Source organism: Zingiber officinale, chromosome 6A, assembly GCF_018446385.1.
Source record: "Zingiber officinale cultivar Zhangliang chromosome 6A, Zo_v1.1, whole genome shotgun sequence".
In the NCBI taxonomy this organism is placed as follows: Eukaryota; Viridiplantae; Streptophyta; class Magnoliopsida; order Zingiberales; family Zingiberaceae; genus Zingiber; species Zingiber officinale.
Window position 1 is genome coordinate 35,064,579 of NC_055997.1, and position 27,371 is coordinate 35,091,949.

Here is a 27,371-nt window from a genome sequence, read left to right on the forward strand (position 1 = left end):
AAAAGTACCCTATTTAATGTGATCAAAGGAGAAGAAGCGAAGATTAAGTCTAGGGGGAGAGTAATTTAATTTTTTTTGCACATTATTGAGTTGTAAATTTATTACCTTGTTATTATTTCTTTATGTTTGTTTATCCTAACTTAGCTTGGGTTGTTCACATCAAAAAGGGGGAGATTGTTAGTACCCATGGTAGTTTTGATGTGATCAACCAAATTAGGTTAGATTCTATTAGTTTTTAACCCCTGTGTCTAAGTGTGCAGGAACTTAGGAGTACAGAAAGTTGAGCGAAAGATGCAGCTAACGAGAAGGATGACATGAGAGAGATGCAACAGACACGGTGCATCTAAGGGATGAGTTGCTGTGGAAGAGTATGTTGGCGGACGAGAAGGAGTCTCGCGTCGTTTTCCAAGGAACGAGAAGCCAGAGCGGAAGACTGCTTGAAGGCCATAAAATGGGTTCGGGTGAGCCCTATTTCGGATGACCGAAATCACCCAAGCAAGCTGAGCCATAGTTGAAGCAGAAGACCCGGGCCCAAGCAATCGGAGCCGGAGCAAGAACCCAGATCATACAAGTTAATATAAGGTTAACTTTGGTCCGGACGCCCGGACCATGAAATTTAACCAGATCACATCAAACATGATCCATTGTGATGGGGATAAATTTTAATCCCCCTGAAGACGCTTGGAACCTTTCCAGGCACCTTGACTAGCACTATAAATACAACCCTAGTCCAAATGGTTCAGACATAACACTTGTAAACCATTTCCTTTGTCTAGCTTTGCATTTTGAGTGTTGTAACTGCTGTAAGAGACTTCTTCGCCTGAAAGAGACTTTGATAGTGAGCTTCAACTTCCTTGGATGAACAACCTTCCCGGTTGTAACTAAGTAAATCTCGTTGTGCCTCTTCTTTCTAGTTTGTTATTTTATTTTATGCAAGTGTTAGTTTAATTAAGATATAACGTTCGAGGAAGGTTCATGTTATTTTTATAGGGTTATTCACCCCTTCTAGTCGACCACCAAGGGACCTACAGAATCTAAAATCATAGATGAAGCACTATCTGATCCTAATTGGGTGATAGTAATGTAAGAAAAACTATCCCAATTTGATAGAAACCATATCTGAGACCTAGTACCTCCACCCAAAGATAAAATCATCATAGTTAGTAAATAGGTATTTCGAAATAAATTAGACGATAAAGGGGATATTGTAAGAAATAAAGTGTGTTTAGTAGCTAAAGGTTTTAATCAGGTAGAAGGTCTAGACTACGATGAAACATATGCACCGGTAGCAAAACTTGAATCTATTAGGATGTTATTAAATTATGTAACATATACAAGATTCAAGTTATATTAAATATATATATCAAATCTACATTTTAAAATGGTTTCATAAAAGAAGAAGTTTATGTAGGTTAACCATCAAGCTTCGAACACTTAGCCTACTACAACCATTGGTTTAAAGGAGTTTTTTATAGTTTAAAACTAGTACCTAGGACTTGGTATAATAGATTATCAACTTGCTTAATTTCAAAAGGCTTTACAAAAGGACAAATTGACTATACTTTATTTGTTAAAACCCTTGAATGTGATATATTTATCGCTCAAATATATGTAAATGACATAATATTTGGGCCAACTTACATAAAATTTCTAAAAGAATTTATAACTCTAATGGAAAGCGAGTTTGAAATAAGCTTAGTAAGAGAGATAACTTTCATTTTAGGACTACAAATAAAACAACAACAACAACAAAAGAAAATTATGTATATCAAAATAAATGTGCTAATTAATCAAAAAATTTGGTATGTAAAATACTAAAGAAATAAATCCACCTATGACAACAGATATAAAATTAGATAACCACCCTAAAGGAAAATCAGCAGACATAAAATATTATAAAAGTGTTTTAGGTAATCTACTATATTTAACAATAAATAGATCTAATATCTTATTTGTAGTGGGTATGTGTGTAAGATACCAATATTGTGTTAGAGAATCTCACCTAACAATTGTAAATGAATATTAAGATATATTAAAGAAATAATAAATGTAGCAATTTAATATCCTAGCATAAATAACTTTGACCTAATAGGATATTCTGACTTAGATTATGCTGTCTATAAACTAGATATAAACATCACAAGTGGCAGTTGCTAATTTTTAGATAATCTCTAGTCAGCTAGTGCAGTGGAAAGCAATATTGCGTTGTTCTATAACAGCCGAGGTAAAATATATAGCAATAGAGAATGTGTAGCACAATTCTTATGGATGATTGATGCACACATTAAAGGGTTTTGAGTTCAACAACAAACATATTAAGGTATTAGTTGACAATATAGGTTCAATAAATTTAACAAAAAAACTTATACATTATTCAAGAATAAAACATGATTTTGTTAGTGAGCATGTAACTAGAGGAGATATTGTACTTGACTATATTAAGTATAAGTTAAATTTTAGCTGACATATTCACAAAGCCCTTATCTGAAGCCAAATTTAGCACTCTTAGAAGATAACTAAAAATGTGCTTAGTAGAATAGGAGATTCTTTTTATTGTTATTATTTGTGATATTTTATTTACTTATTTAATTATGTGTAAAATAGAACTAGCCTAAGTTTTACCTTAGATTTCATGCCCCTATAGATTTAGGTAGCCTTTGCATCTCATAAACACCTAGGATGAATTCTTTGTGTATTGAGTCACATAGATGAGCATGAGATGTTAGGATAGATCCCTGGTTCAGATGTAGATTAGTGCATCAAAATGAACTAAAGGTTATAAACCAAAATTAATCATTATGGTGACAACTCCTAACTAGATTTAATGATTAATTGATATCATTGAAGTCAAGAAAAATGGTTAGATATATTATTAAGGACAATATTTTTGATGAATTATTAATTTTAATATTATATTTTCAAAAATATCGGTTTAGTTAACTATGCATTTTTAATTTCTAAATCTAGGATGTGCTTGGCGTCTTAGCAATACTTATCAAATTAAATGATCTTTAATTAGCATATCATTCATAATTAACTAAACTTAATTGTTTATTTTTAAGTGCATTTTCTTTAAATAATATGCTAATTAACGAGCATTTATAAATATTATTGTTTATTTTTAAGTGCATTTTCTTTAAATACTTAATTGTTCTTTATAAATGACAAAATTTTCTAATTGTTGGTTATTTTCAAAAATTATTTTTGAACCGTATTATTTTGCAAAATATTATTCAAAGATTATTTTTAATTACTTTGAAATTTTTTAAATTATTTAAAAGTTTTTTTGCAAGATATTTATTAATTTCCATTAAAAAAATTCTTAGAAAATTATCTTGAAAATTGGATTCAAAGATATTTTTTGAAATTATTTTTCAAAAGATATTATTTAAGTACTTTGAAAATTATTTTAAAAATTATTGAAAAATAACTTTGAAAAAAATTATGTTTGAAGATACTTTAAAAATTATCTTAACACATTTTTTTAAGTAATGTTGCAAATGGTTTTCAAAGAGCCTGTTAAGTACTTTGAAAATTTTGAAAATATTTTCAAAATTTATCTTGAAAATTAAGGATAATTTTCAAAGATTAATATTTTTGAAACATATTTTCTTATTTTGATGTGTGTCAAAGGGGAAGAATATGAGTTTAAAGTTTGAAAATATGTTAGTTTGAAATTTTCAAAACTTCATAGTATTAAAGTATAGGGGAAGTTCTAAATTAAGAGGAAGATTTAAATTTTTGAAAAATATTTGAAAATATATATTGTATATTTTTCTAACTTTAAACCGGATTACTAAATATCAAAAAGAGAGAAACTGTTAAGATAGAAAGTACTAAATAGTCAGACTTGTGTTTTGATATTAACAATAGGTTTAAAGTTAAGCTCTTGAGAATTGATATGGTTCTTAAGCGTGCATCTTACATAATAGGAAAACCCTAACAGATCAGGTGGATCATATACTAGGCAATGAGAAGTCTTAACAGATCAATTGAATTGGACTCCAAGCATAGAAACTCCAGATGAGTCAGTGAAATTGGGCATCTGACAGGACAAACTTGATGGGTCAGTAGAATTGAATATCAAGTAAAAGAAAGTCCTAATGGGTCAGAGGATTCTATGCTAAGTAAAAAAAGCTCAAACATGTCAATTGGATCGAATGTTTGGCAAAAAAGGTTGTTAAAGCTAAGTTTAGGAGTGGGTGAGGCATGTCCTAGATTTGGGACAAAGTTAGGTGTTGATCTGATTAAGATACCAACTCAGGTTTCGAAGTCAAGATCGATCAGTGTTGGCTGTCACACTTAGAAGCATGCATTAATGTTTGTTCGTGCTAATTTTGATTTTTGTAGGAATATTACTTGCTGGACTAACTCAATTTTTTAGGAACTTGAGTTTAGTGGACCGAAAGTATGGTTTGGTCGATTGGACGATTCAAGTGACTGAGCAAATAGGTTCAGTCAACCGTAAGCTGATGTGGCATAGAGGAATGACATGCTAGCTGATGAATCCAGATCATTACTGTTCTGTTGATCTAGCATTTGATGTGGACAAGGATAAGTCTCAAGATGCTGACACAACATAGGATAAACTTCGAAAAGCTGACATGGCAATTGCACGGTCAAAGATAAATACCGAGAAGTCGACGTCTTAAATGATGTGGCGGAGGATAAGCATCAAGTTGTTGATGTGTCAGAAGATAAGCTATGTAGTGTTGACGTGACAAGATATTAGGCGACTGGAAATAGATTAGGTAACCAGAAAGATCCAATTAGCGGCTGAACCTAGATAGGAAGCTAGCTGGACAAGGTTTGGTCGATCGGACCTGTAGATCTATCGATTGGAAAAGTTGATCTGGATCAACTGATCAGAGATAAGACTCTTATGGGTCAATCAGATAGCTGGATCAATTGACCGAACAACACCAATAAAAAAGGGCTTCAAGACATCTTATTCACATCAAATTTCTTCATCAAGCAATCTCTATGTTCCAAGAATCTTGGCCACACTACGCTCCCTCACTCTTCGACAACCAACGCTAAGTTCTGAATCACCAAGAGTTGTTGGTAACATTATAGTTATTTCTTCTTCGTATTTTTTCATTCTATTCTAAAGAGATACAGAATAGAGTGATATTATATTCTCTTCATTTGTGAGACTTCTCTGTCTCCAAAAAATTTCAGGAGAAGAGGTTAGTTGCCTATTCAGATAGTGATCCACCCAACATATAGCTGGCAGAGTAGCAATCCTGGTGACAGTAAACTAGGTAAAAGAAATTGTCATCTGTGTTATGTTTTGTTTCCTATACGTTCCCCCGTCATTCAATCCAACAATTAGTTGATTGCATGGACTATTAGAGTTGATTGACTGATACCATGAAATTGAAGATTGTGATTTGTATGCACTCAACTGTTGTACATGTACAGTTGATTGATGAAAATCACAATGTGTTTAAATTTGTGATGTAATATAAAAGAAATAGAAGGATGAATAGTCAGCTAATGAACTCAAAAAATTAAATCGAAGGATTATAGTAAAGATAATTATGCTCACTTTAAATATTTTTATAATCAGTCTTTAAATTATATAAAGAGAGATAAATTATGAGGTAGTTTATAGTCGATCTCCAAATGATTAGGTGATGAGAGGAGTTTTTATTCGAAAATATTCACCCGTCAAAAACTTGATCCCTGTCTTATTATAAATAAATCTATTATTCTCTAAAAACACTCTTCTTGGTGAACAATCAACTAAACCTGTAAAAAACAAACGATAGAAGGTTGAATAATGACCGATAACTCGGAGGAAAAAAATAGAAAGATGAGTAATTGACTTACAGAATTGACTAATCAACAATATAGTCGAGTAGTCCACTATAGGAGCAAACAATAAAAGGAAGGCAAAATTGTCCCCAGGGCGTAGTACAGATGGGGAGTGCATGGTTTCGTGGTTGAAAGGTCCAGGGGTCGATCCCCGGGATGTCACTACCTGGGGTTAACGTCTCCGCCATGCACTTCATATCCGTGGGACCGGCTCTAGGGGTTATTTACACTTGACCCGAACCCGACCCGAACCCGACCCGTTTGACCCGTTTAACCCGTTTAACCCGTTTGACCTGTTTAACCCGTTTAACCCGTTTATCTCGTTCGACCCGTTTGACCCGTTTAACCTGTTTGACCCGTTTGACCCGAATATGACCTGAATTCATTAAATAAAATTTGTATATTTAATTAAAAATTAAAAATAACATTTATCTACACAAATTGAAAATTCATATCATAAATGATAAGCCATAGCAACATTGCAATCAATAGCATAACATATCTCTATGTTTAGGGTTTTTAACTTTTTTAAATTTGTAATTTTAGTTTAAATTTATAATTATTTATAAACGGGTTCGCGGGTTGTAATCGGGTCATTTCAGGTTGACCCGAACCCGACCTGTTTATTAATTGGGTCAAATGGGTCGACCCAATTTCGACCCGAACCCGAAACTACCCAACCCTAACCTGATTTTTTCGTGTTCGGTTCGGGTCGTGTTTTCGTGTCGGGTCAAAAATTGCCACCCCTATTTGTAAGACAGATCTTGATCTTGATATAGAGTTGTCTTCCTCATAATCTACAATAAAAAAGAAGGAAACACTTTCAACAAATTTAGAGGAATACAGATCACTTTTCTACTAATCTCTACAAAATATTTTAATTTACGTTTTATCAAGCTTTCATGATTACATTTATATCTGTTAAGAGATTTCTTCTACCTCCGCTGAGACCGAAAAGGAAAAACGTTAGTGAAATTTTTGATAAAAACAGTAGGACTGTGGAGCAGCAATCTGAGAATTGTGAACCACGTTAAATTCTCATGTCTTGTGGTTGTGGTGTGTTTGTATTGACAGTGCACTACTTTTGTTGGTTATTTGATTTGCGCTGCATATACTTGAAAAGTGAATTGCAATACTTAAGGTACGTGATTCGCGCTATTCACCTCCTCTCCCCCCCGCTGATGTGGCGGTTCCACATTTTTTTTTTTAATAAAAGGAAGGCAAAATTAGAAAGTTATTTGGCTGATTGCAAAGACTTTGACATACCATAAAATGGCCAGATACAAAACACGTTCAATCAACTTATGGTAAAAAATGGGAAAATTTGCATGCAGTCCCCATTAATAAACATAACTTTGCATGTACTCTCTATTGGAAAATATTTTTCTTTTCACTCCCTAATCTAATATACTTACCTAATTGCCCCTGATATTTTAAATATAAAAAGTCTAAAAATGAATATAAATCCTCTTAAATTCAGTACAATTAAACTAGAATCCAGTATATTTTCTATCTTATTAAGTACGATTCTTTTTCCATCTCAATTGGATGAAAAATATACTAGATTTTCTTTAAATGATACTCAATTAGATGTAAAATATACTAGATTTTCTTTAAATGATACTATACTAGATTTTCTTTAAATGATACTCAATTGGATGAAAAATATACTAGATTTTTTTCAAATGATACTGAATTTAGGAGGAATTATATTAAATAGGAAAAAAGTTGTACTCAATTTAATAGAAAATATACTCTATTCTAGTTTAAAATGCTGAATTTAATAGGAATTATACTCATTTTTAGACTATTTATACTTAAAATATACGAAAGATAATTTTAATTAAAAATATACTCAAATATACTAGATTTTCTTTAAATGATACTCAATTGGATAGAAAATATACTAGATTTTTTTTAAATTATACTCATTTTTGGACCTTTTGTACTAAAAAAATCTGAGGAGCAATTAGGTCACAATATTTGCATGAGGGAGTTGAAGCAAATAAAATTTTGCATGCAGGGAGTGGAAACAAAGTTTTTTATGAATGGGGATTGCATGCAAAATTCAAATTCTGATTGGAGATTTTTCTCTACTTTACTCGTAAAAAATCATAAAAAAAATATTGTCGAATTCGCGCACAAATAAAAAGACACGCAACAAAGAAAAACTACTGATTTTTTTTTTTTTTTTTTTTTTTTTTGCTCTGTTCTCCGTTGAAGATCTTTGTAAGTAGGGGTGGCAATTCGGTTCGGGTTCGGGTTGACAGGTTCGGGTTGGCAGGTTGGCGGGTTGGCAAATGACAACCTGAACCCGACCTGATTATTATTTCGGGTCAAAATATTCAACCCGAACCTGATCTGTTTATTTACACTTGACCCGAACCCGACCCGAACCCGACCCGTTTGACCCGTTTAACCCGTTTAACCCGTTTGACCTGTTTAACCCGTTTATCTCGTTCGACCCGTTTGACCCGTTTAACCTGTTTGACCCGTTTGACCCGAATATGACCTGAATTCATTAAATAAAATTTGTATATTTAATTAAAAATTAAAAATAACATTTATCTACACAAATTGAAAATTCATATCATAAATGATAAGCCATAGCAACATTGCAATCAATAGCATAACATATCTCTATGTTTAGGGTTTTTAACTTTTTTAAATTTGTAATTTTAGTTTAAATTTATAATTATTTATAAACGGGTTCGCGGGTTGTAATCGGGTCATTTCAGGTTGACCCGAACCCGACCTGTTTATTAATTGGGTCAAATGGGTCGACCCAATTTCGACCCGAACCCGAAACTACCCAACCCTAACCTGATTTTTTCGTGTTCGGTTCGGGTCGTGTTTTTGTGTCGGGTCAAAAATTGCCACCCCTATTTGTAAGACAGATCTTGATCTTGATATAGAGTTGTCTTCCTCATAATCTACAATAAAAAAGAAGGAAACACTTTCAACAAATTTAGAGGAATACAGATCACTTTTCTACTAATCTCTACAAAATATTTTAATTTACGTTTTATCAAGCTTTCATGATTACATTTATATCTGTTAAGAGATTTCTTCTACCTCCGCTGAGACCGAAAAGGAAAAACGTTAGTGAAATTTTTGATAAAAACAGTAGGACTGTGGAGCAGCAATCTGAGAATTGTGAACCACGTTAAATTCTCATGTCTTGTGGTTGTGGTGTGTTTGTATTGACAGTGCACTACTTTTGTTGGTTATTTGATTTGCGCTGCATATACTTGAAAAGTGAATTGCAATACTTAAGGTACGTGATTCGCGCTATTCACCTCCTCTCCCCCTAGCATACTTCGATGCAACACCATTACCCACATAAATCATATTTGGGAGAGGTCTTCTATATCACCTCACACTGTGAACTCAGTACACGGCCTCCTATCAAGAGAATGGGCTCCTTCGCTTGCCACTACCTCCAACATATGCCTTAGCACGATCCTCTAATAATTTTATTTCTTTTATTAATTCACTCGTGTGTGACTTAAGCATAAGTTCTAAGAACTAACGTACCCTCTCATGCTTTTCCTTGTGCACCCCAAGTTGAATGCTACCTAATTCCGCACTGTCATCGTCCATCTCAACCTTCCATCTTAGAAGCAAATTACAGACAAGATATACATCATGTTACAACTCTTAGTAACAACTCATCACAATGGCCTGTCCTTTAGGCACCTAAATATACATCATTCTGAGGTTGAAGAAAGGTAATAGTCAAAGAATGATGTAAAATTTTCTAGTAAAAGAACAATGCTCCTTATCGACGTCAAAGTGGCAAAATAGCCTAATGTCACGAAATTTCACAGGGCAAAGGGTCACAGCACGATGAGCTTCCTGTTATGAATGTGGTCACCTTCTGAATGTGTATTGTGGTCATGATCGTGGAAGATGAGGGTAAGTATTCCGACCAGAACGAGCACAGAGCCGACTAGGAGCTTGTCATTTCGCTCCACCCAGTGAAACTTGAGCTGGCTGGCGCCAAAAAATGAGAGGGCCACCAGTGATGTCATGACAGTAATGGTGCTGCAGTCCATAAAAAGGATATGGTAAGTGACATCGAAGGATCTCACGGAAGAACAAAAATGGAAGAAACCGGATTCAGCTGACAATAAACCAAGGGCCTCATCTAACCTGAGAAACATAATATGTCTAATACACTAATCCTGTCTATCTTCCTTTTTTTTTAAAAAAAAAATCTTATTTATATATTCAGTTTTCTTTCTGGACAAAGTGCAATGGCTTACCTAAACAGGAGCACAATGATAGCTAGAACCATCATAGATGATGAGTTGCCGACGGCGAGGAAAACTGGAAGAGTTGTGGCACAAGGAGATAATGCAGGTACAAGAATAAGCCCAGCCACAGCCATCTTCTCCATGGGATGGTTGTGAGAGTGAGTATGACCTCCCTTGCCCAACAAAAAAAGAAGAATATAGCTTCCTCCGAGAACTATCAGCAGCAATGAAGCAAGCTTGTGAACAGTCTCTTCGCCAGCAATGGTGTTAGCCATGGTGATGGCAGTAATCCCCAGCAGTGACGTGGAAATCACATGCAGAACAGCTCCAAATACAGCTGTTTAGTGGAGAAAGGGAAACCTTAATTCTACCTCGCATGCAGAAGAAGGTAATTGTAAATAAAGAAAAAAAAATGCCACGCTAGTGATACCAATAATAGAATCAGCATAAGATGTCTATATTTCCCCAAAATGATTGTTAAACGATAACCAGCCAGGAACAGGAAAGGCAATTAGCATCACAAGGGATGGCACTGGAATGACCACTTCATTTCTCAAATTAGTATTCAATTTTTTTATCATTAGTTCAGGAATTATTTATCTGCAATCATGGTTTCCTTGATCATGTTACTTAATAACTATAAAATACCGAAAATGGGCGAATAACCATAAGGGAATTTTCCAGAAATTTTTAAAAATTTTCTAAGAATTTTTCGAAACTTGTATGACGAGTTTAAGGGGATCAAATATTGAGCCCTAGAAAAGTCTATTTAGATTACCCTATTTTAACGAGGAAAAGTTTTGTTTTCTTTTGTTTTTCTTTTATTTTCTTTCTTCTCCCATCACCGTTTTCTTTTCCCCAACCCGCAGCCCGCGCCTCACCCTTCGTACGTTTCTCCTTCTCTTCCCAACCGATCTATTTAGATTATCCTATTTTAACGAGGAAAAGTTTTGTTTTCTTTTGTTTTTCTTTTTTTTTCTTTTATTTTCTTTCTTCTCCCATCACCGTTTTCTTTTCCCCAACCCGCAGCCCGCGCCTTACCCTCCGTACGTTTCTCCTTCTCTTCCCAACCGACGCGCCATCGCCGCCGCCGCCGCCGCTCGTGGCGGTTTGGTTCTCCCCTACGCGTACAAAGCCTCGGCAGAAGGGAAATCGGGCACCTTTGCTCTTCCCGTTGCTGCCATGCCGAATTCCCTCTTCTTCTCATTCTTCTCTCTGTCTCTCTCTCGGATGACTCAACGCCGAGGCCGGAGGAGCTCGTCACCGGAGCTCGACGGAAGCTAGTGAAGTCACCGGAGCTCGACATTGCCGAGGAAGACCTAGCGGTATCCGGTCGAGAGATCTCTGTTTCGGGAGTTTCAGCGATGATCGTCGACGGTACGGCGGCTAGGGCACAGCGGAGGCTGGATTCGTGTCATCTCCCAACCAAATCGACCTTCCCTTTCCTCTCCTCGCGCTGCTCACAGTGCGTTTTCCCTTTTTGCTGGCCGGATTGGACCGAGCGGCGCCACCTAGCAGCAATCCTTAAGGTAGGTGGTTTAGTGAGCTGTGGATTTGAGTTCTTGGCCTCTATTCCTTGATCTGACCCATGATCTCCACTTTTGATCTCACCTTGAAACGGACAGTGAAGAATTCCAGTAGGGAGTCTTGTTCCGTGGAGTTTTCTTGGTCCAGCCACTCAATCCAGCAGCAGCTCACCTTGTTCTTTGTTCAACAGCGGCTGAGTTTGAGGTATGATGTAGGAATTTGGCTACGTATTGTAGTTAGATAATGGATCATGTGTAGATTGTTTAGATTGATGTGTGGAAGTAGGTATAATTTGGATTTACATGGTTAGTTGTTATTCATCTGGTTTGTTAGGTTTAACTCGTATGATGGAATAATTAACCCTAGTTGAACGTTGTGTTATATTTAACTAGGGTTAAAGGGTCGGGTTTAGTCTAAGCTGCGGTTAGATCCGAATTGTTAGTTAACCAAGAATAAATAAATTAGGGTTCTTGGTAAATAAATATTTTGATTTAGCTATTTTGTTTAAAATAAAAACTTAGCTAAACCATACGATTTATTACAGGATTCGGATTCGGGACGAGCACTTCGACATAGAGGTTGATTAGCTCGATCTACATTGGAGGCGGGTACCTTGACCTATCTATTTTGATACGTCTTGTTGATATGTTTAGTAGATTTTTAACAAGTAATAATAATTATGTTTATATCTGCATCGGCATGTCACTATTTATTTTTGAGCATGTTTTGTTTGTTACCTGATTAGCATTCATGCCCTTGTTTATTATTTATGTTATAGAGGTAGTGACATGCCATGCTTTATGATATACTGGACTGGTTAGATACCCTACTTGACATGTGTACCGAGATCATATTATTTGATCCACATATTTTGGTACACATTATATGGAGAGGGATAGGATTAGGATATTTCCCGGCTTAGTGACATGCACCATCTTGCATGATTGCATGCTGAGCGGTTGACAACTCCATTATTGTTGAGCGCATCGCCAGTTACATGGATCTGCATACACAACCACTCATGGGTTAGTGGTTTTTATTCAGGCAGGATGTGTTGCAGCAGGTTGCTCTGTTTGGCTCCGTTGGTCCGCTCATGGGTAGTGTGACGCAGCGTGGTAGCCGACAGGGATCCCTCCCAGTCATCGCGACCGGGAGATGAAAGCAATGCACTCCCTCACTATGTTTGAGGTAGGAGGATAGGTGTACTCCGACAACATCCCGTCCACTCGATCACTCATCAGGAGCAGTGACGACAGAGTGCACGGTTGTCACAGCCCTACCCACTCGGTCTCACCATCGTGTGTGTGATGACTGGCTGGTGTCAGGGTGACCAGGACATGTTATTGGCATCATATGCATTATTTGCATTTATTACTTGTGTTTGTTACACTTTATATGCTGCATATTAGATGGATGCATTGTTTGACATGCATACAAGATTTATGATACTTTGGGTCTGACGACCTTGATATCCCTATACCCAAATTCTGGTTAGTACAGTTACTCCTTATCTTACAGTTTTGCACTTTCTATATATTATATCAGGAGACTATACACATAGTTATTGCTATTTGTTATAGTTTACTATACATGTCAACTAGGTATTCGCTGAGTGTTGGACTCACACCCCGTTATTACTATTTTCAGGTTGAGGTTGTTCAGGAGGTTCCAGTCGCTAGTCCCCCACCACTGCGCGTCGCGACGAGTTCGCACATTTTCTGTTTTCTTATTATGTTAGACTATGTTTTCAGACTTGTAGCTTTTGACATTTAGATCTTATACGTTTCGTTATTTGTCGATGGGTTTTCATTTGGATGTATGCTGAAATTTGTATTTTATGGGTGTAGTTGAGTAGGATATCGGTTTTGTGTTTTATGGGTGTAGTTGAGTAGGATATCGGACTTGTGTTTTATGGGTGTAGTTGAGTAGGATTTTTTGCGATGATTTCCTTATATTTGCTTTAGTTTAGTTGTTACTATTAAACTGCGTGAATGCTTGCTATATTTGTACTGTTATATATTATTATTGTTCCGGCCCTGTTGGCCGAGGTATATGTGGCTCTGAGGGCATTGTAGGAAATTTCATATTGTCACCCGTACAGGGGAGATGCTGCCGAAATTTTCTCTGGCAAGGACTACCTGAGGCGTGACAATAACAATGGTGTATAGTCCACCCACCGAGCCTATGCTCTGCTTAGGCGAGTAAGATCAGCCTGAGAAGAATGTATATGAACAGCAAAGGTTCCCTGGCAAAGTCAAAGCTTTAGCCTGAACCATAGCCAAAGGGCACTTGCATACCAAGAAGCACCTTCACAAGCTCAACATCATTCAGAATGATGCATGCACCGAATGTTGCAATACGGCAGAGCCATCAGATCATTTGCTTCTTGGGTCCTGTTTTTCATGTATGGACTTCAATCTCTCATTAACTGGTGTCAGGATTGAGCTTAGGTTTTCTTTGGGGCCACATAGTGCGAGCAAAGCAAAGGATTTTTCAAAAACACCAAAAATTGACCAGTGAGGTATTATAGTTACTATGAGGCATTACCATCCTCTAAGCAGACTAGCTCTAATGGAACACCCAGATACTACAATCCCATAAAACTTAATCTTGCCTTCCACTCTAATTTATATATACACCTTTATATTCCAATTTCTAACAACATATAAATTGGTAGGCTTTCGATAATTTGTTCCCTGTCAGAAAAATTAGCATGCCTTTAGGCTAGCAAGTTGCAAGTATAGGCAGAAAGTAAAGTATGCATCTTGCAGATAGTGTTCCATTTCAGCTTTGTAATTTTCTTTTATTCATTTTCTATTCTTGATGTTTTACAATTTACACTGAACTCGCAGCAACCTTCAAAACTTTTGTAATCAGACAAGAAGTATGTCCTCAATCCAATCTAGTTCTCTTAAAATCCTTAAAAGGAACTCGATCCAGATAGACAATTTTAATGCCGACATGCATTTGAAATTAGAAAAGCTTTTTTACACAATAAAACCTGAGAACGTCTTTTTGAGTTTGTGTAGAGAAATCCTTTCCCATCATTGTCATCTATCTTATAAAAGCACTACTCTTTACATGAACAAGCAATACCTTAACAACTATATTCCATTATTCATATGCACTATACTTCATGATATTAGAATAAGGCAAAGCTTGACAATTATATGGGCCAATTTTGTCATATGAAAGACACTTGACAATTGACATTACTTGGATTTCTACATTGCAGAAAAATTAACCCCAAGTGGCAAGTTAAAAACCAAGATTGCTATGAACGAATATCATAATAGTCCAACTGCATCAAACTTGGCAACCAAATAACGAGAAGATAATATAGACAAATGCAGTTCCTTCTGTTGCATTTTTCCATAATAAATCTGATTCTATTTTGCAAGATAAAATCTGGATATTGTAATGACTAATTAGTGGATGAAGATGTTGAAGTTACGACTATTACGTCAGGCCTAAAACTACGTGTCACCAATTCGCTCCGAGATCTACTATATTCCATTTAGAACAGTAAATATTAGGAATAAGATCACAAGAAGGAGGAGATAAAAATGGAAAGTTTAACCAAAATAAGTATCAGTAAACGAAGGAACTAGGGCATGATCTGAGAAACCAGATCCAAAAAAAGCAGGTATAATTAGGGGTCACTGCAACTCACTGACGAGGAGAGTGCGCGGGAGGGACCATTTCTGGGCGCGGCCGACCACGGAGAAGGGAAGCCAGTGGGTAGGAATGAAGGAATGCAACAGTGAGACCGTGGCGATACCTCCGATGGTGGAAAGATCCTGCGCGCTGAAGTTGTCCATTTCCTGATTTCCAAACCTAAACCACCCAATTTGTTACAGATCTGCGACAGGAAACGCCACCATTCCACAGGATACAAACGAGATCTAGGCTCTGGATTCTGCTCGCGTCGATTTGAACCAGCAGCGTCGCTGGATTGACAGTATCGAACCTAATCGTTGGTGATCGCGAGCGAAGAGCGAGATGAGAATCGGGATTTATCTTCAACTTGGTGCCGTGGGAAATAGAGTGTGGTTCATGATGCCGGGATCCTATCCAACCCCTGTGAGCAAGATTAATCGTCAAAGTCGTTCTCATCTAACTCGTGAACCGTCCATTGTAGCTTAATCGTAACGGATTGTCCCGTTACACGGTATCGGCCCCGTCATAAACTTGAAGCCGATACAAAGTCCCTTCTTCGCTGTCGCATCTCTTGCTTGCGTGGTCTCGTCTCGTCTCGTCTCGTCTCGTCTCGTCTTCCCGCCTATACATGGGGGCAAAATCTCTCTGCTTCCTTACACAAATTAGGGTTTACTTGATGGATTGATGACGTTAGAGATACTGTTCTCCGTCGCTCTCTTCGCGATCTGTGGCGATTAACCCTTTCTCTCCTTCGATTTGATTCCTTGTGTGGGGGCACTTAAACCCTCCGTGCGCGCACCACACCTTGGTTAGAGGTTTTCGCTTCGACGCTGGAAGAATGGCGCTTGGATGGAGGCACCACGCCCTTATCCAAACTTTGCTCTCTCGAGGCCCCATGACGGAAGAAAGCTTCTATTCGCTATTCACCGGCATTAGCGGCAAAAACCCAGGTAAATTTTACTGAAAAAAAACTTTTTCCCTCTTTTTATCTGTGAAATGTGAAGTATTATTGTGATTTGGTAGCAAGGTTAACGTTGGATGTTTAGGAATGAAATATTTTTCTGAGATCGGGTCTGCAGTTTCTGATTTACCGTATGCACTGTTTTTTCTTCAACTAAGTTTCAGAAATTATTACCACAAATTTGTATATGTCTATGATGTTGCTCAGGAGGACCTGAAGTTGAAGGAAGAGTAGACTCCCTTTAGCAAAGGGAGTGGTTAATCATTATCTTGGAGTTAATGTATCTCAATGACTTAGATGTTTGTGCAGTATAGCTTATAAAATGGAATGATCTGCAGCTACCCACCGTCAAGTATTTAATGAAACTCTTCTCAAGATCAACAAAGCACTTGCTTATGTGCAATTTGAGCTGCGAGCATGTTGTAACCAATATGATGGAAAGGTTAATTACAGTGTGGTGAACAATGTTGTTGATGAACAATCGAAGCTTGGGTCCAAGTATTCTGTTCCACAGATTGCATTCTATAAAGGGGTGGTAGGTCTCATTTGGCTCATTTGCAATTGAGTTATTCCAAATCTTTTCCTTGATACTAAATGCTAGGTGATTGTTTTCTATCAAATTGTTTTGTGGTACATCTTTATAGTGTATTTCTTATCTATTTGTTTTATTTTTTAGGTGAACATAAGTCTAAAAGGATGACAGAATAAGATTATTCTTAGTAGTTGCTTGGGTTTACATATGTTTAAAGCCTTCATTGTTGGACAGTCATCTAGCTTAGCATACTGTTGTGCAGGTGAATTACCATATTCAATTAATTGTCAAATCCCTTGGGCTTAGGTACAATATTTTAAAACACTAGTGAGATGCAGGGGATTATTATTGTTTTATTAGTGGTTTGGAAGTCAATACTGCTCTAATTAATCAGCCAGCTTCAAAATGCCTTCTTGCTCTTTGTCACTTAAAAACTTTCTAGAGATTATTGAGCCACATAACATTTCTGATTTACTATGTTTTTTTATTATTACAATGTATGTTTTGGACCTCCACATTGTTTGGTCTTCTTTGGGATAATATTACTATATAAATTCTTAACTTCTTATTGCAGAAACAGATAACTGATATGTCTCTCGCTAGATTGTCTTTTCTGTTGTAATTGGATAGTCAACTCATTCACTGTAGCGAATGATTGCATAATAACCAGTGTGTCCGTCAAATTTTGAATAGATTTGAAAGCTCTTGTCTGATTTCTGATCAGCTGGTGATTTTTTTTTAATGCTGAGATATACCTAACATTTTGTGTAAATTGAGTTTCCATTGATTTTGAGTTATTCATCTCACCCATGTTGCATATGAAGTTTCTATGTATATTTTTCGTGAGTCTTTTTTCTCCTAAGTGTGATTTTATTAGTTTTGGGGAGTAAAATGTTACTTGGAAGTTCTCTTGAGTTTTGTGTGAATTCCAGTATAATGCATATATATCTTGTTTGCATTTTAAGATGTGTTTGCCTTTAATATTTTTATCACAAGTTCATATTTAAATGAAATTTTGGAACTACTACTTTTATAAAACATCATAACTTAATAATTTAACATCCTCATATTGATGGCAGATAGAAGCAATTGTTCAGGGTGCAGCATCCCAAGGCTGCATAAGTAGCATTGATGCCCTTCATGTTCGCTTGGAAAGTCAGGTTTTCATTGGTTTCCGTTCCAGTTTCTCTTTTCTGAAAATAAGATCGTTGCATCATCGTTCTCTTAGTTATCTCTTCCTTGTATACTAGACTGCTTTGAATTTCCTACTGTCATCGCTCCATTAATGTAGATGTATTTTGTGATTTGTAAATGGTCTCTTGACTTACGTGTGCCAGTTTCTTGTTGAACTTAGTCTTATCTTCTACTTCCGATCTTCATGATTGCCTTGAAAATTATCTCGTTCCTTCAAATATTATGAGTTTCATTTGTTAAGTTGTTATATCGTGGTGCACTATAAAATGAGACTAACCAAGGGTTATACTACTGGAGGTGGCTCCCGTGAGGAAAATAAATAATAGAGACATGAGAAATATTCAAATCTAAATAGTTCAATAAATCTCCTTGGTGGATGTTATTCATAAGCGAAAGAGTGCATTTGTGCTATTCACTGAGAGTTTAAAAAGAATAAACTTGAAGTTTGAACCATTGATAGAAACTTAACTGAAGAATTTACTAAGTAGAATTAAAATTGAGCATGAAACATAGCGAACATATAGGTTTAAAGTTGATGAATATGGAATTTTCTAGTCTTGCTTGTTGGTATCAAATAAATGGACAGCTTATTTTGCCATGTAAAGTTTTGGAGGGCAGCCTGCTGTTTTTTTTTTTTTTTTTGCTTCTTTTGTAGTTAATATATTTTTCTTGTATTATGATAGGATGTTCTGTGTTCTACTGCTTTGTCAGTGAACAATGTGTCTTTTAGTCATTAAGTTTAGATCAAAATCATAGTGGTTTCAGCTTCAGGATGGGCAGAGCTCACAGGATAATCAACAAAGAGTTCCTGCAGCATTCAAGAGTTTCACAATGTCTCAGAAGGAGAAGACTCTCAATGATCTCATGAAGGACCAGTGGTTATGCTACATACCTGATGGTAAAATAGGCCTTGGTATAAGATCATTCTTTGATCTTCGGGGTTGGTTTCGTAGCAATGATATTCCTTCATGTGAAGTCTGCAATGAAGCTGGTGTGAAGGTATTAAAAATCTCACTAATTTACTAGTCTTTTCTCATAAATAATGATCTATTAATACCTTGCTTACCTTTTCCTATCTGTATAGCATTTCTAGCTATATATGAAAAATCTACATATTCAAAGAAATTATACCATTGAAGACAGTTTGATTAGTTTATGAATCTTAGCATGCAGAACCACAGAGTTTGTTTTCCAAAAGAGAATTGTATTATTTTGACACCCATAAAATTTAAACTAGAATATGTAGAATCACTAATTTCTTAGACCTGAATTGGAATATGTGCCAGCTTCGATCAAATTGAAAGTGTCTCTTGTTACTTGCTTTTCTACTGGACTGCCATGATAAATTTCTTGAATTGACTCTTTTTTTCCGCCTGTTAATTGTTTGGTTCTGTTGTGCAGGCTTCCATCTGTTCCAGTGAAGCATGCAATGTTCGGATTCATTACTACTGCTTAAAGAAGAAATTTTCTGTGCAAAAGGTTCAAAATTCTCGTCTGTTGCTTGTATTTCTCTGCATTAGGTCTTCCTTTTATTAGCAGTTTTTTTGTTTTCAATTTCTTGTGTCAATTCATATGATCCATCAGGGTTCAAAGGCTTGTCCTCGTTGTGGTACTGAATGGCCTCAAGCCGATCTGAGTGAGTTAGATCTTACAGATGCAACTGAACAAATTCAGGCGCATTCATCTGCGTCTAAGCGAACAAAGAGATCAACGCGCATGAAAGCCGAAGCAGTTGAGGCAGTTCAGTCCCATGGTGGAACTCAAAGTGAAGCACCTCAGGTTCCTGTAACAAGGAAGAGGCTTCGGAGCTACAAAGCCGAACCAGAGCCAATCGAAGACGAAGGCTCCTCCCAATGTGCGGCACCTCCAAGAGTTAGAACCCGTCAATCTCACAAAGTTTAGCGAAACACAAATCCTTACCAATTAATATCTCTATATAGGTTCTTGTTGCTTCATTTTGGTTACATTAGCATTCAGACCCTGAATTGGTACTCAGGTTTTGTGCATTCTACCAATCTGAGTGAATAACAATGAAATTAGGGTTTTATGATATAATTAGGATTTTTCAAAAAAAAACATTGTGCAAGATTGTGTTGTTAGATTGAAATGATGTGGATCTATTTTTTTTTTTTTTAAAAAAAAGGCATTCAGTGATGCTTATTTGTTTAATATAAAAAAATTTGCTGAAACTCAACAACGGGAACAGCTCAGATGATCACAGTATTCCAATTTGCACCGCAATTATCAGACAAAAAAAATCCTAAAACACTTCTAAAAAGTGGCAGAAAAAGCTTCCTTCTATAAACTAATAGTTCACAATCTGGTAATACAGGAAGAACACTGAGTGCATTCAATCAATAAAACTGAGAACCGGAAGAGCCATTAGTTCACTATCCCGTAAGACCACAAATTTTAATAGAACCCCATTCATTGCCACCCTTCAATTCAGAAAACCCAATGCAAGTACCAGTAAATAAGACTATCACTCAAAGGAATACAGATCTATCCAGATTTATGGCATGTGACTTCTACATGGATAGCTCTTATCGCTATACATATGCAAAGCAACATAACACAACACAGTCTGCACCCTCAAGTAGAGTGCAAAGGATTCATATGCTACTGCAGTGTGCAAAAAGCAGGCAAGTTTCGTCATCTAGAAGCCTTTCATTTCCAAAAGGTGTGTCCTTCGCTTCATCAATGCCTTGACTGCAGTCTTGAATGGGTTATCAAATGATCCAGAAATGTAGGCATCAGTCTCAGCCCTACTGCTGCTAGCAGTGTTTCCATCAGAAGATGGCTTGATTGTAACTAGGGTCGTGCCTCGCAATGCCATCCCACATGGGAGCTCCAAGTAGGGGGCATATTTCATCTCCATGTTTGCTGCCGGAACTTCTGTCCTGTTTGAAGATGCTGACGGTGGATTCTCCCTGAATTCCTTCAGTTGCCCTTCACCCATGCTCAGGGTTCCTTGCCCGTCCCCATCAGTCAAGACCAAGCTCTTCAAAGTGGGATGGTTCATAATAATTGGTTGGAGAAGATAATGCCTTGTGGAAGCAGCAATGAGGGAGCTGATCATTGTCCATACGACTCGACTCTTTAGTGCCCCATTAGTGCAGATTGATTCGGGAATACTTCCGCTGTCTTCTAAAGACGCTTCAAGCTCAGAGACAGGCTTTAGATCAACACTTGTACCTCTCAAGATCACGCATTTCTGAAGACTACTCCCAAACACAGCTCTCCATTTAAGAAGAACCCCTTCTTCAGTTCCAGCATCGCCCGAAGGGAGTTCAATCTGGAGGTTGCGGACATGGGTGAAATCCTTGAGAACTTGTGCAAGGGAGTGATGAGAGAGCAGCAGAAAGACAGGCTTGTTACTTCCTTTGGTGCTATGAAGGTTGTGGAAGTCGGACTTCAGGAGGGCATTGAGGATCAGTTTTAGGAAGTTGGAGTTCCTATGTCTGCGAAAGGTAGGGCGAAATGGATCATCATCAAAATCACCATCAACAGTGACCACACAGTCGATCTTAATATAGACATCTTGGACCAAAAACACAAGGGAATTGAACCGCCTGCAAACAGCTGAGCAGCGGCCAAGTGATCGGACATCTGCAGGCTTGTTAAAGATTAGGAGGGCAACGGAGTCAGGAAGGAGATCGAAATGATCCAGATGAGAAGAAGGGTCAGCCAAGATTCTTCCTTTTGGATGCATTTTTTTTGTAGTTTGTTTCTCAATGAAAGCTCCTTTCTCTAAATTGCTAAGAATCAAACAAAAGCATGGCCAAATCGTCCCAAACTTAATTGAGATGTTTGAAGCTCAAAATCCTGCAATCACTTCAAATTTCCAGTTACCATTGCCGCAGATTTCAACATTGGAAGCGACACAAAGGAGATCGTAAATTTTAAGATCCTTAAGAACAGCAGCTAATTAGAACAAACTACTACACATGCTAAGCTTCTAAAGGAGATCAAGAAGAAAAAAAAAACCGATTAAAAAGATATTTCAAATCAGAATATCTAAGAAAGAAGAGGGATCAGGATGAGCCACTCAAAATTAAGAGGATAGGAATCTCAATGCAGCGAACCATTCCAGAAAGGATACCAAGAATCCAAAATTTTGTCAAACAACAGACAAAAAACTACACACGGAATCTTTAAACTGATCTGCAGCAGGAGGGCCAAAACGAAGAGGTTTATGAGAAAAATCAGACATTACCTGAATCCATGACCATTAAGATCCATCGCGGGACAGAAACTCCACCAATTGCTCCAAAATCCCCCCTTTTTCACGCACCCTCCTGGATCAGACAGCTCGATGCCTCCGATCGAAAACAAATCGCTCAAATCCGAACACAAAACCTCCCCATTTCAGATCGACCCCAAAAACCCGATTGTACTCACGGTAGGGAGTTTCCCCAAACAAATCTCGCAAGTGACTGGAAACCAAAGATTTCCTGAAATATAGTAGGGTTTTTAAGAGGGAGGTGGTGCGTTGTCGTTGGCACAGTTGCCCATAGTTTCGTCGTCTGCCCGTCTTTCGCCGACGATCGTATTGTATAGGCAGAGTTAACGGCGCCGTCAATGCCGTGACATCTAATGTTGCCGTTACCGTGTGCAGATATATTATACATACTAGACATAGATGGTTGGGCAAAATTTTCAAAATACACAAATTATTTCGCGGATAACATTCTTAGTACGGTAATTTACCAAAGTATTTAGTTTTTCTTTTTAATTTATGACATACAATACTTTAATAATTATCAAAACATATATTAATTTATTTGATTTTTTCATTTTATTCCTCCGGCCAACTACATACCATCTCAATCTCTCTCCCCCCCCCCCCCCCCCTCCTCCTCTCTCTCTCTCTCTCTCTCTCTCTCTCTCTCTCTCTCTCCTTTGGAAAGCTAATCTCCCACATATAGATTTATTTTTCTTCAAAATACTTCCATAAAAAAAGACCAAAAATAATAATAGATGGTACATTTGAACTCTTTACTACTTCAAAAGTTTACAGGACCTGAAATGAGTACAATTGGATCTCTCTAGGTTTCGATCAAAATCCACTAATTGACGTAAAAGAGCTCCTATTACACCTATTTCAGGTCCTGTGGATTTTTGAGGTTACAAGGAATTTAAATATGTTATCCATTATTTATTTCGATTTCTCTGGAGGTATTAAAATATTATTGAAAGAATCGGTTGATATCACACAAACGTTGAGCCTGATATAAAATGTCACCTTTGGAGAAACCAAAATAAATAATAGAGGGTATATTCGAACACCTTGCAATCTCAGTAATCAACAAGAATTAAAAATGAGTGCAATTAGAGCTCTCTAGGCCGATTAATGGATATCGACCGAAATTAATTGAAATTCATTAATTTACCTAGAGAGCTCCGATTGCATCCATTTCAGTTCTTGTAGATTATTAAAGTTCCAAGGTGTCCGAATATGTCCTTTATTGTTTATTTCGGCTTCTCCAAAGGTGGGATTTTATATGATTTAACATCAGACCCAACGTGAGATTTCGATCGATTTCGGTCGAAATCCATTAATCGACCTAGAGAGCTCTGATTGCACCCATTTTAGGTCCTGTAGATTACTGAAGTTGCAAAGAGTCTAAATATATACTCCATTGTTTATTTTGGCTTCTCTGGAAGTAGGATTTTATATCAAGCCTAATGTCAGATTTCAGCCAATTTTTCAAATAATATTTTAACAAATTCAGAGAAGTCGAAATAAACAATGGATAGCACATTTGAACTTATTATAACCTCAAAAATCCACAGGACCTGAAATGGGTATAATTGGAGTTCTCTAGGTCAATAAATGAGTTTCAGTCAAAACTTACTAATTGACTTAGAGAGTTATGATTGTACCAATTTCAAGTCATGTGGATTTTTGAGGTTGCAAGAAGTTCAAATATGCTATCCATTATTTATTTCGGCTTCTCCGGAGGTATTAAAATATTATTGAAAGAATAGGCTGATATTACACAAATATTGGGCCTGATATAAAATCTCATCTTCGGAAAAACTGAAATAAACAATGGAGGGCATATTTGGACTCCTTACAACCTCAAGAATCCACAGAAATTGAAATGGGTGAAATTATAACTCTTTGTTGGGGTTGCAAGGTTGCAAACATAGTCCCATATTGAAAACACATGGAAAAGATCATGAGTTTATAAGAGAAAGATATCTCCATTGGCATGAGGCCTTTTGGGTAGAGCCCAAGAGCAAAACCATGAGGGCTTAGGCCCAAAGTGGACAATATCATGTCATTGTGGAGATATCTAAATTCTTTTCGATCCTACACTCTTTAGGTTGATTAATAAATTTCGACCGAAATCAACTGAAATTGGTTGAAATTCCAAATTGGGCCTGATATGAAATCATATCAGGTCCAATGTGGGATTGTGGTCAATTTTGGCAAAAATCCATTGTTTATTTTAGCTTATCTAGAGTTGAGATTTTATATCAGGCCGGATGTATGTGAGATATCAGTCGATTCTTTCAATAACATTTTAATACCTACGGAGAAGCTGAAATAAACAATAGATAATATATTTGAACTCCTTGCAATCTCAGAAATCTACATGACCTGAAATGGGTGCAATCAGAGCCCTTTAAGTCAATAAGTGGATTTTGATCGAAACCTACTGATTGATTTAGAGAACTCTGATTACACACATTTCAAGTCCTGTGGATTTCTGAGGTTACAATGAGTTCAAATATGCTATCAATTGTTTATTTCAGTTTCTCCAGATGTGTTAAAATGTTATTTGAAAAATTTGTTGAAATCTAACATTGGGCTTGATATAAAATCCTACTTTCAGAGAAGCCAAAATAAACAATGGAGTATATATTTGGACTCTTTGCAACTTCAGGAATCCACAGAACCTGAGATAGTTGCAATCGGAACTATCTAGGTCAATTAATAGATTTCGATTAAAATTGATCGAAATCTCACGTTGGGTCTGATATGAAATCATATAAAATCTCACCTCTGGAGAAGCCGAAATAAACAATGGAGGACATATTTGTTAGGATCGGTGCGACCAACAAGAGGGGGTTAATTGTCTACACACTAATAACAAACAAACCTTTCTCAATCTTTTTGAAATAATAAGATACTTGTATAAAAAGAATTGATAAAATTAAAAAGAAAGATGCTACCAAGTTTTTTACTTAGTTACAACCGGGAAGGTTGTTGATCTAAGACTCTGAAGCACTACTCAAATTCTCCTTTTGTCGTAGGCGGAGAAGCCTCTTACAAGCGTTGGAAGCACACACAGTTGTAAAACACTTAAAGAAGCTCGTATATAAGTTATTCTAGACTACTGGGATCAGGGTTATATTTATAGCCCTATTCGGGGCGCCTGGAAGGGTTCAAGGCACTTGGAGGGGGATAAAATTTTATCCCCATCGCGACGTCTCATGCCACATTAAGTTTGGATAAAAGTCCTGGTCTGGGCGCTCGGAAGGGTTCTGGGCGCTCAAAGTCCGGCAAGTCTAGGCGTCCAGACCAAGAAAGTCAACATCCTATTAACTTTTGATCCCGGTCTTCCGCTCCGATTCCGGTCGCCTTGGCCCGGGTCTTCTGCTCCGGCTTCGCTCGCTTGAGTGATCTTGGCCATCCGAAATAGAGCTCACCCAAACCCAACTTCCGACCTTCGAGTAATCTTCCGCTCTGGCTTTTCGTCCCTGGGAAATGCCGTGCGCCTCCTTCTCATCTGCCCACGTACTCTTCCACAGCACCTCGTTCTTCAAACGCACAGAGCCCGTTGGCTCTCTTTCATGTCATCCTTCTCGCTAACTATGTCTTTTGCTCGACTCCTTATGCTCCTAAGTTCCTGCACACTTAGACACAGGGGTTAAATATCAACAAGACCTAACCTGACTTGGTTGATCACATCAAAACTAGGATAGGATCTTTGCGTTAGGCTAGGAGGGGGGGGTGAATAGCCTTTCTTCTAATTTGTGACCTACAATTTGTTAGCGGAAGCACAAAAAGGAATGAAATTGAAAGACAATAAGAAGACGAGGCTAACTCCTTGATTTACTTGGTCTCCGCCTCCTTGAGGTGACTAATCCAAGGCACGCACACACCCAATCAAGCTTCACTAAGAACTTCTCCTTTTCGATCTACTAACGAAGGTGGAGAAATCTTTACAAGATGATCTCTTCCCCTCACAAGATTTAGAATGAGCTTAGGAAGAAGAGAATGAGAGTTTTTTAGACTTGGGGTCTCTTGGAGAGCTTAACAGTATTTTTGCATGAGTTACATTTGTCTCTCCAAGCTTCTCACATTATATACAGGTTGTTGGAAAACGTGATACCAGTCGACTGCTGAAACAGGCAGTCGACTGGTGGTAGCACGCAACGGCTACTGTTCTAGTCCAAATCTGCAAGGATTCTGTGTGTCATCATCCTAATGGTATTATACTAGTTGACTGGTATCCGTAAGTGAACAGAATATTTCACATTCCTACACATTCTCTCCAGAGTTTTCCTTGAAGCCTTCCTCCTCAACCCTTGTCCCTCAGATGCACTCAAGCCTACAACTCTTCTTCGTGTCATCCTTCACGTTGCCTTGAGGTTTACTTCCCTTCACTCCGTTGCTCCTTGTCCGTGGTCCCTCGGATGCACCATCCTTCACCAATCTTCAAGGACCTGAGCCATAGGATGAGACTTTCCAAGCTTGTGTAATTTTACCAATTCCTGCACCACTTAAGTACATATTAGAACCAATATAAAACCTAACTTAAATTCTTTGACACACACATCAAAAACAATGATTACCCAATTAATCCTAGGTCGATTGTATCAACAATCTCCTCCTTTTTTGATGTATGGCAATATGTTTAAGTTAGGCATAAGAATAACTTTGAAAATTATAAACATAGTGTAAATATGAAGCATAACATTCATAACTTTGAGAATTGTTTTCATGAAGCATAAAATCCATAACTTTGAAAATTGTAATCATGAAGTAGAAATCATGAAATCCAAACTCCCCCTTAACATATGCTTTATCACATCAAAAAAACTTTCTAACTTAAACTTGTCTCAACCTCCCCCTTTGACAAACATCAAAAAAATAGGAAGCAACAATTCCATCGGGCCCTTTAATCCAAAAAGTGCCTAAAACATAGGATACTCTCTAAATAATCAATCATATAAACCCTGTACAGAATAGACATAAAACTAGAAAAAACATATGCGCACACGAATATGGACTAACAGTGAAACATAAGCATATAAGAAATAGTACTAAAAGTCACATAAATAAGCATAGAAGTCATGCATAGATTGATATGCAAAGTCCTAAAGAGATAGACCCAAAAGAGACAACAACACCCAAGAACAATATCAATGGTGTTCGAGGTGATAGATAAGAAACAAGTCG

At 37.1% G+C, this 27,371-nt stretch overlaps 3 protein-coding genes across 6 annotated transcripts; 1 reads left to right on the forward strand and 2 right to left on the reverse strand.

The window, feature by feature from the left end:
• Positions 1–9,448: 9,448 nt before the first annotated feature.
• On the reverse strand, positions 9,449–15,640 carry LOC121996272. Its single transcript, XM_042550182.1, has 3 exons — positions 15,280–15,640; positions 10,089–10,416; positions 9,449–9,867 (listed from the first exon to the last, which is right to left on the reverse strand). Exons 1-3 carry the CDS (start codon positions 15,425–15,427, stop codon positions 9,660–9,662), a joined length of 684 nt encoding a protein of 227 aa, XP_042406116.1. The 5' UTR covers positions 15,428–15,640; the 3' UTR covers positions 9,449–9,659.
• Positions 15,641–15,808: 168 nt separating this feature from the next.
• Positions 15,809–20,052, forward strand: LOC121996271. Of its 3 annotated transcripts, none has more exons than XM_042550179.1 (6): positions 15,809–16,216; positions 16,566–16,762; positions 17,839–17,919; positions 18,710–18,952; positions 19,355–19,432; positions 19,538–20,052. In XM_042550179.1, exons 1-6 carry the CDS (start codon positions 16,105–16,107, stop codon positions 19,853–19,855), a joined length of 1,029 nt encoding a protein of 342 aa, XP_042406113.1. In that variant the 5' UTR covers positions 15,809–16,104; the 3' UTR covers positions 19,856–20,052. The 3 variants fall into 3 exon arrangements, with proteins under 3 accessions (XP_042406113.1, XP_042406114.1, XP_042406115.1); XM_042550180.1 differs by having other exon boundaries at positions 18,719–18,952; XM_042550181.1 differs by having other exon boundaries at positions 18,725–18,952.
• A 170-nt stretch (positions 20,053–20,222) lies between these two features.
• LOC121996273 (F-box protein At4g18380-like) lies at positions 20,223–22,511 on the reverse strand. 2 transcript variants are annotated; one of them, XM_042550185.1, is made up of 2 exons: positions 22,170–22,511; positions 20,223–21,414 (listed from the first exon to the last, which is right to left on the reverse strand). In XM_042550185.1, exons 1-2 carry the CDS (start codon positions 22,193–22,195, stop codon positions 20,610–20,612), a joined length of 831 nt encoding a protein of 276 aa, XP_042406119.1. In that variant the 5' UTR covers positions 22,196–22,511; the 3' UTR covers positions 20,223–20,609. The 2 variants fall into 2 exon arrangements, with proteins under 2 accessions (XP_042406119.1, XP_042406118.1); XM_042550184.1 differs by having other exon boundaries at positions 20,223–21,778; positions 22,170–22,508.
• Between the last annotated feature and the right edge of the window lie 4,860 nt (positions 22,512–27,371).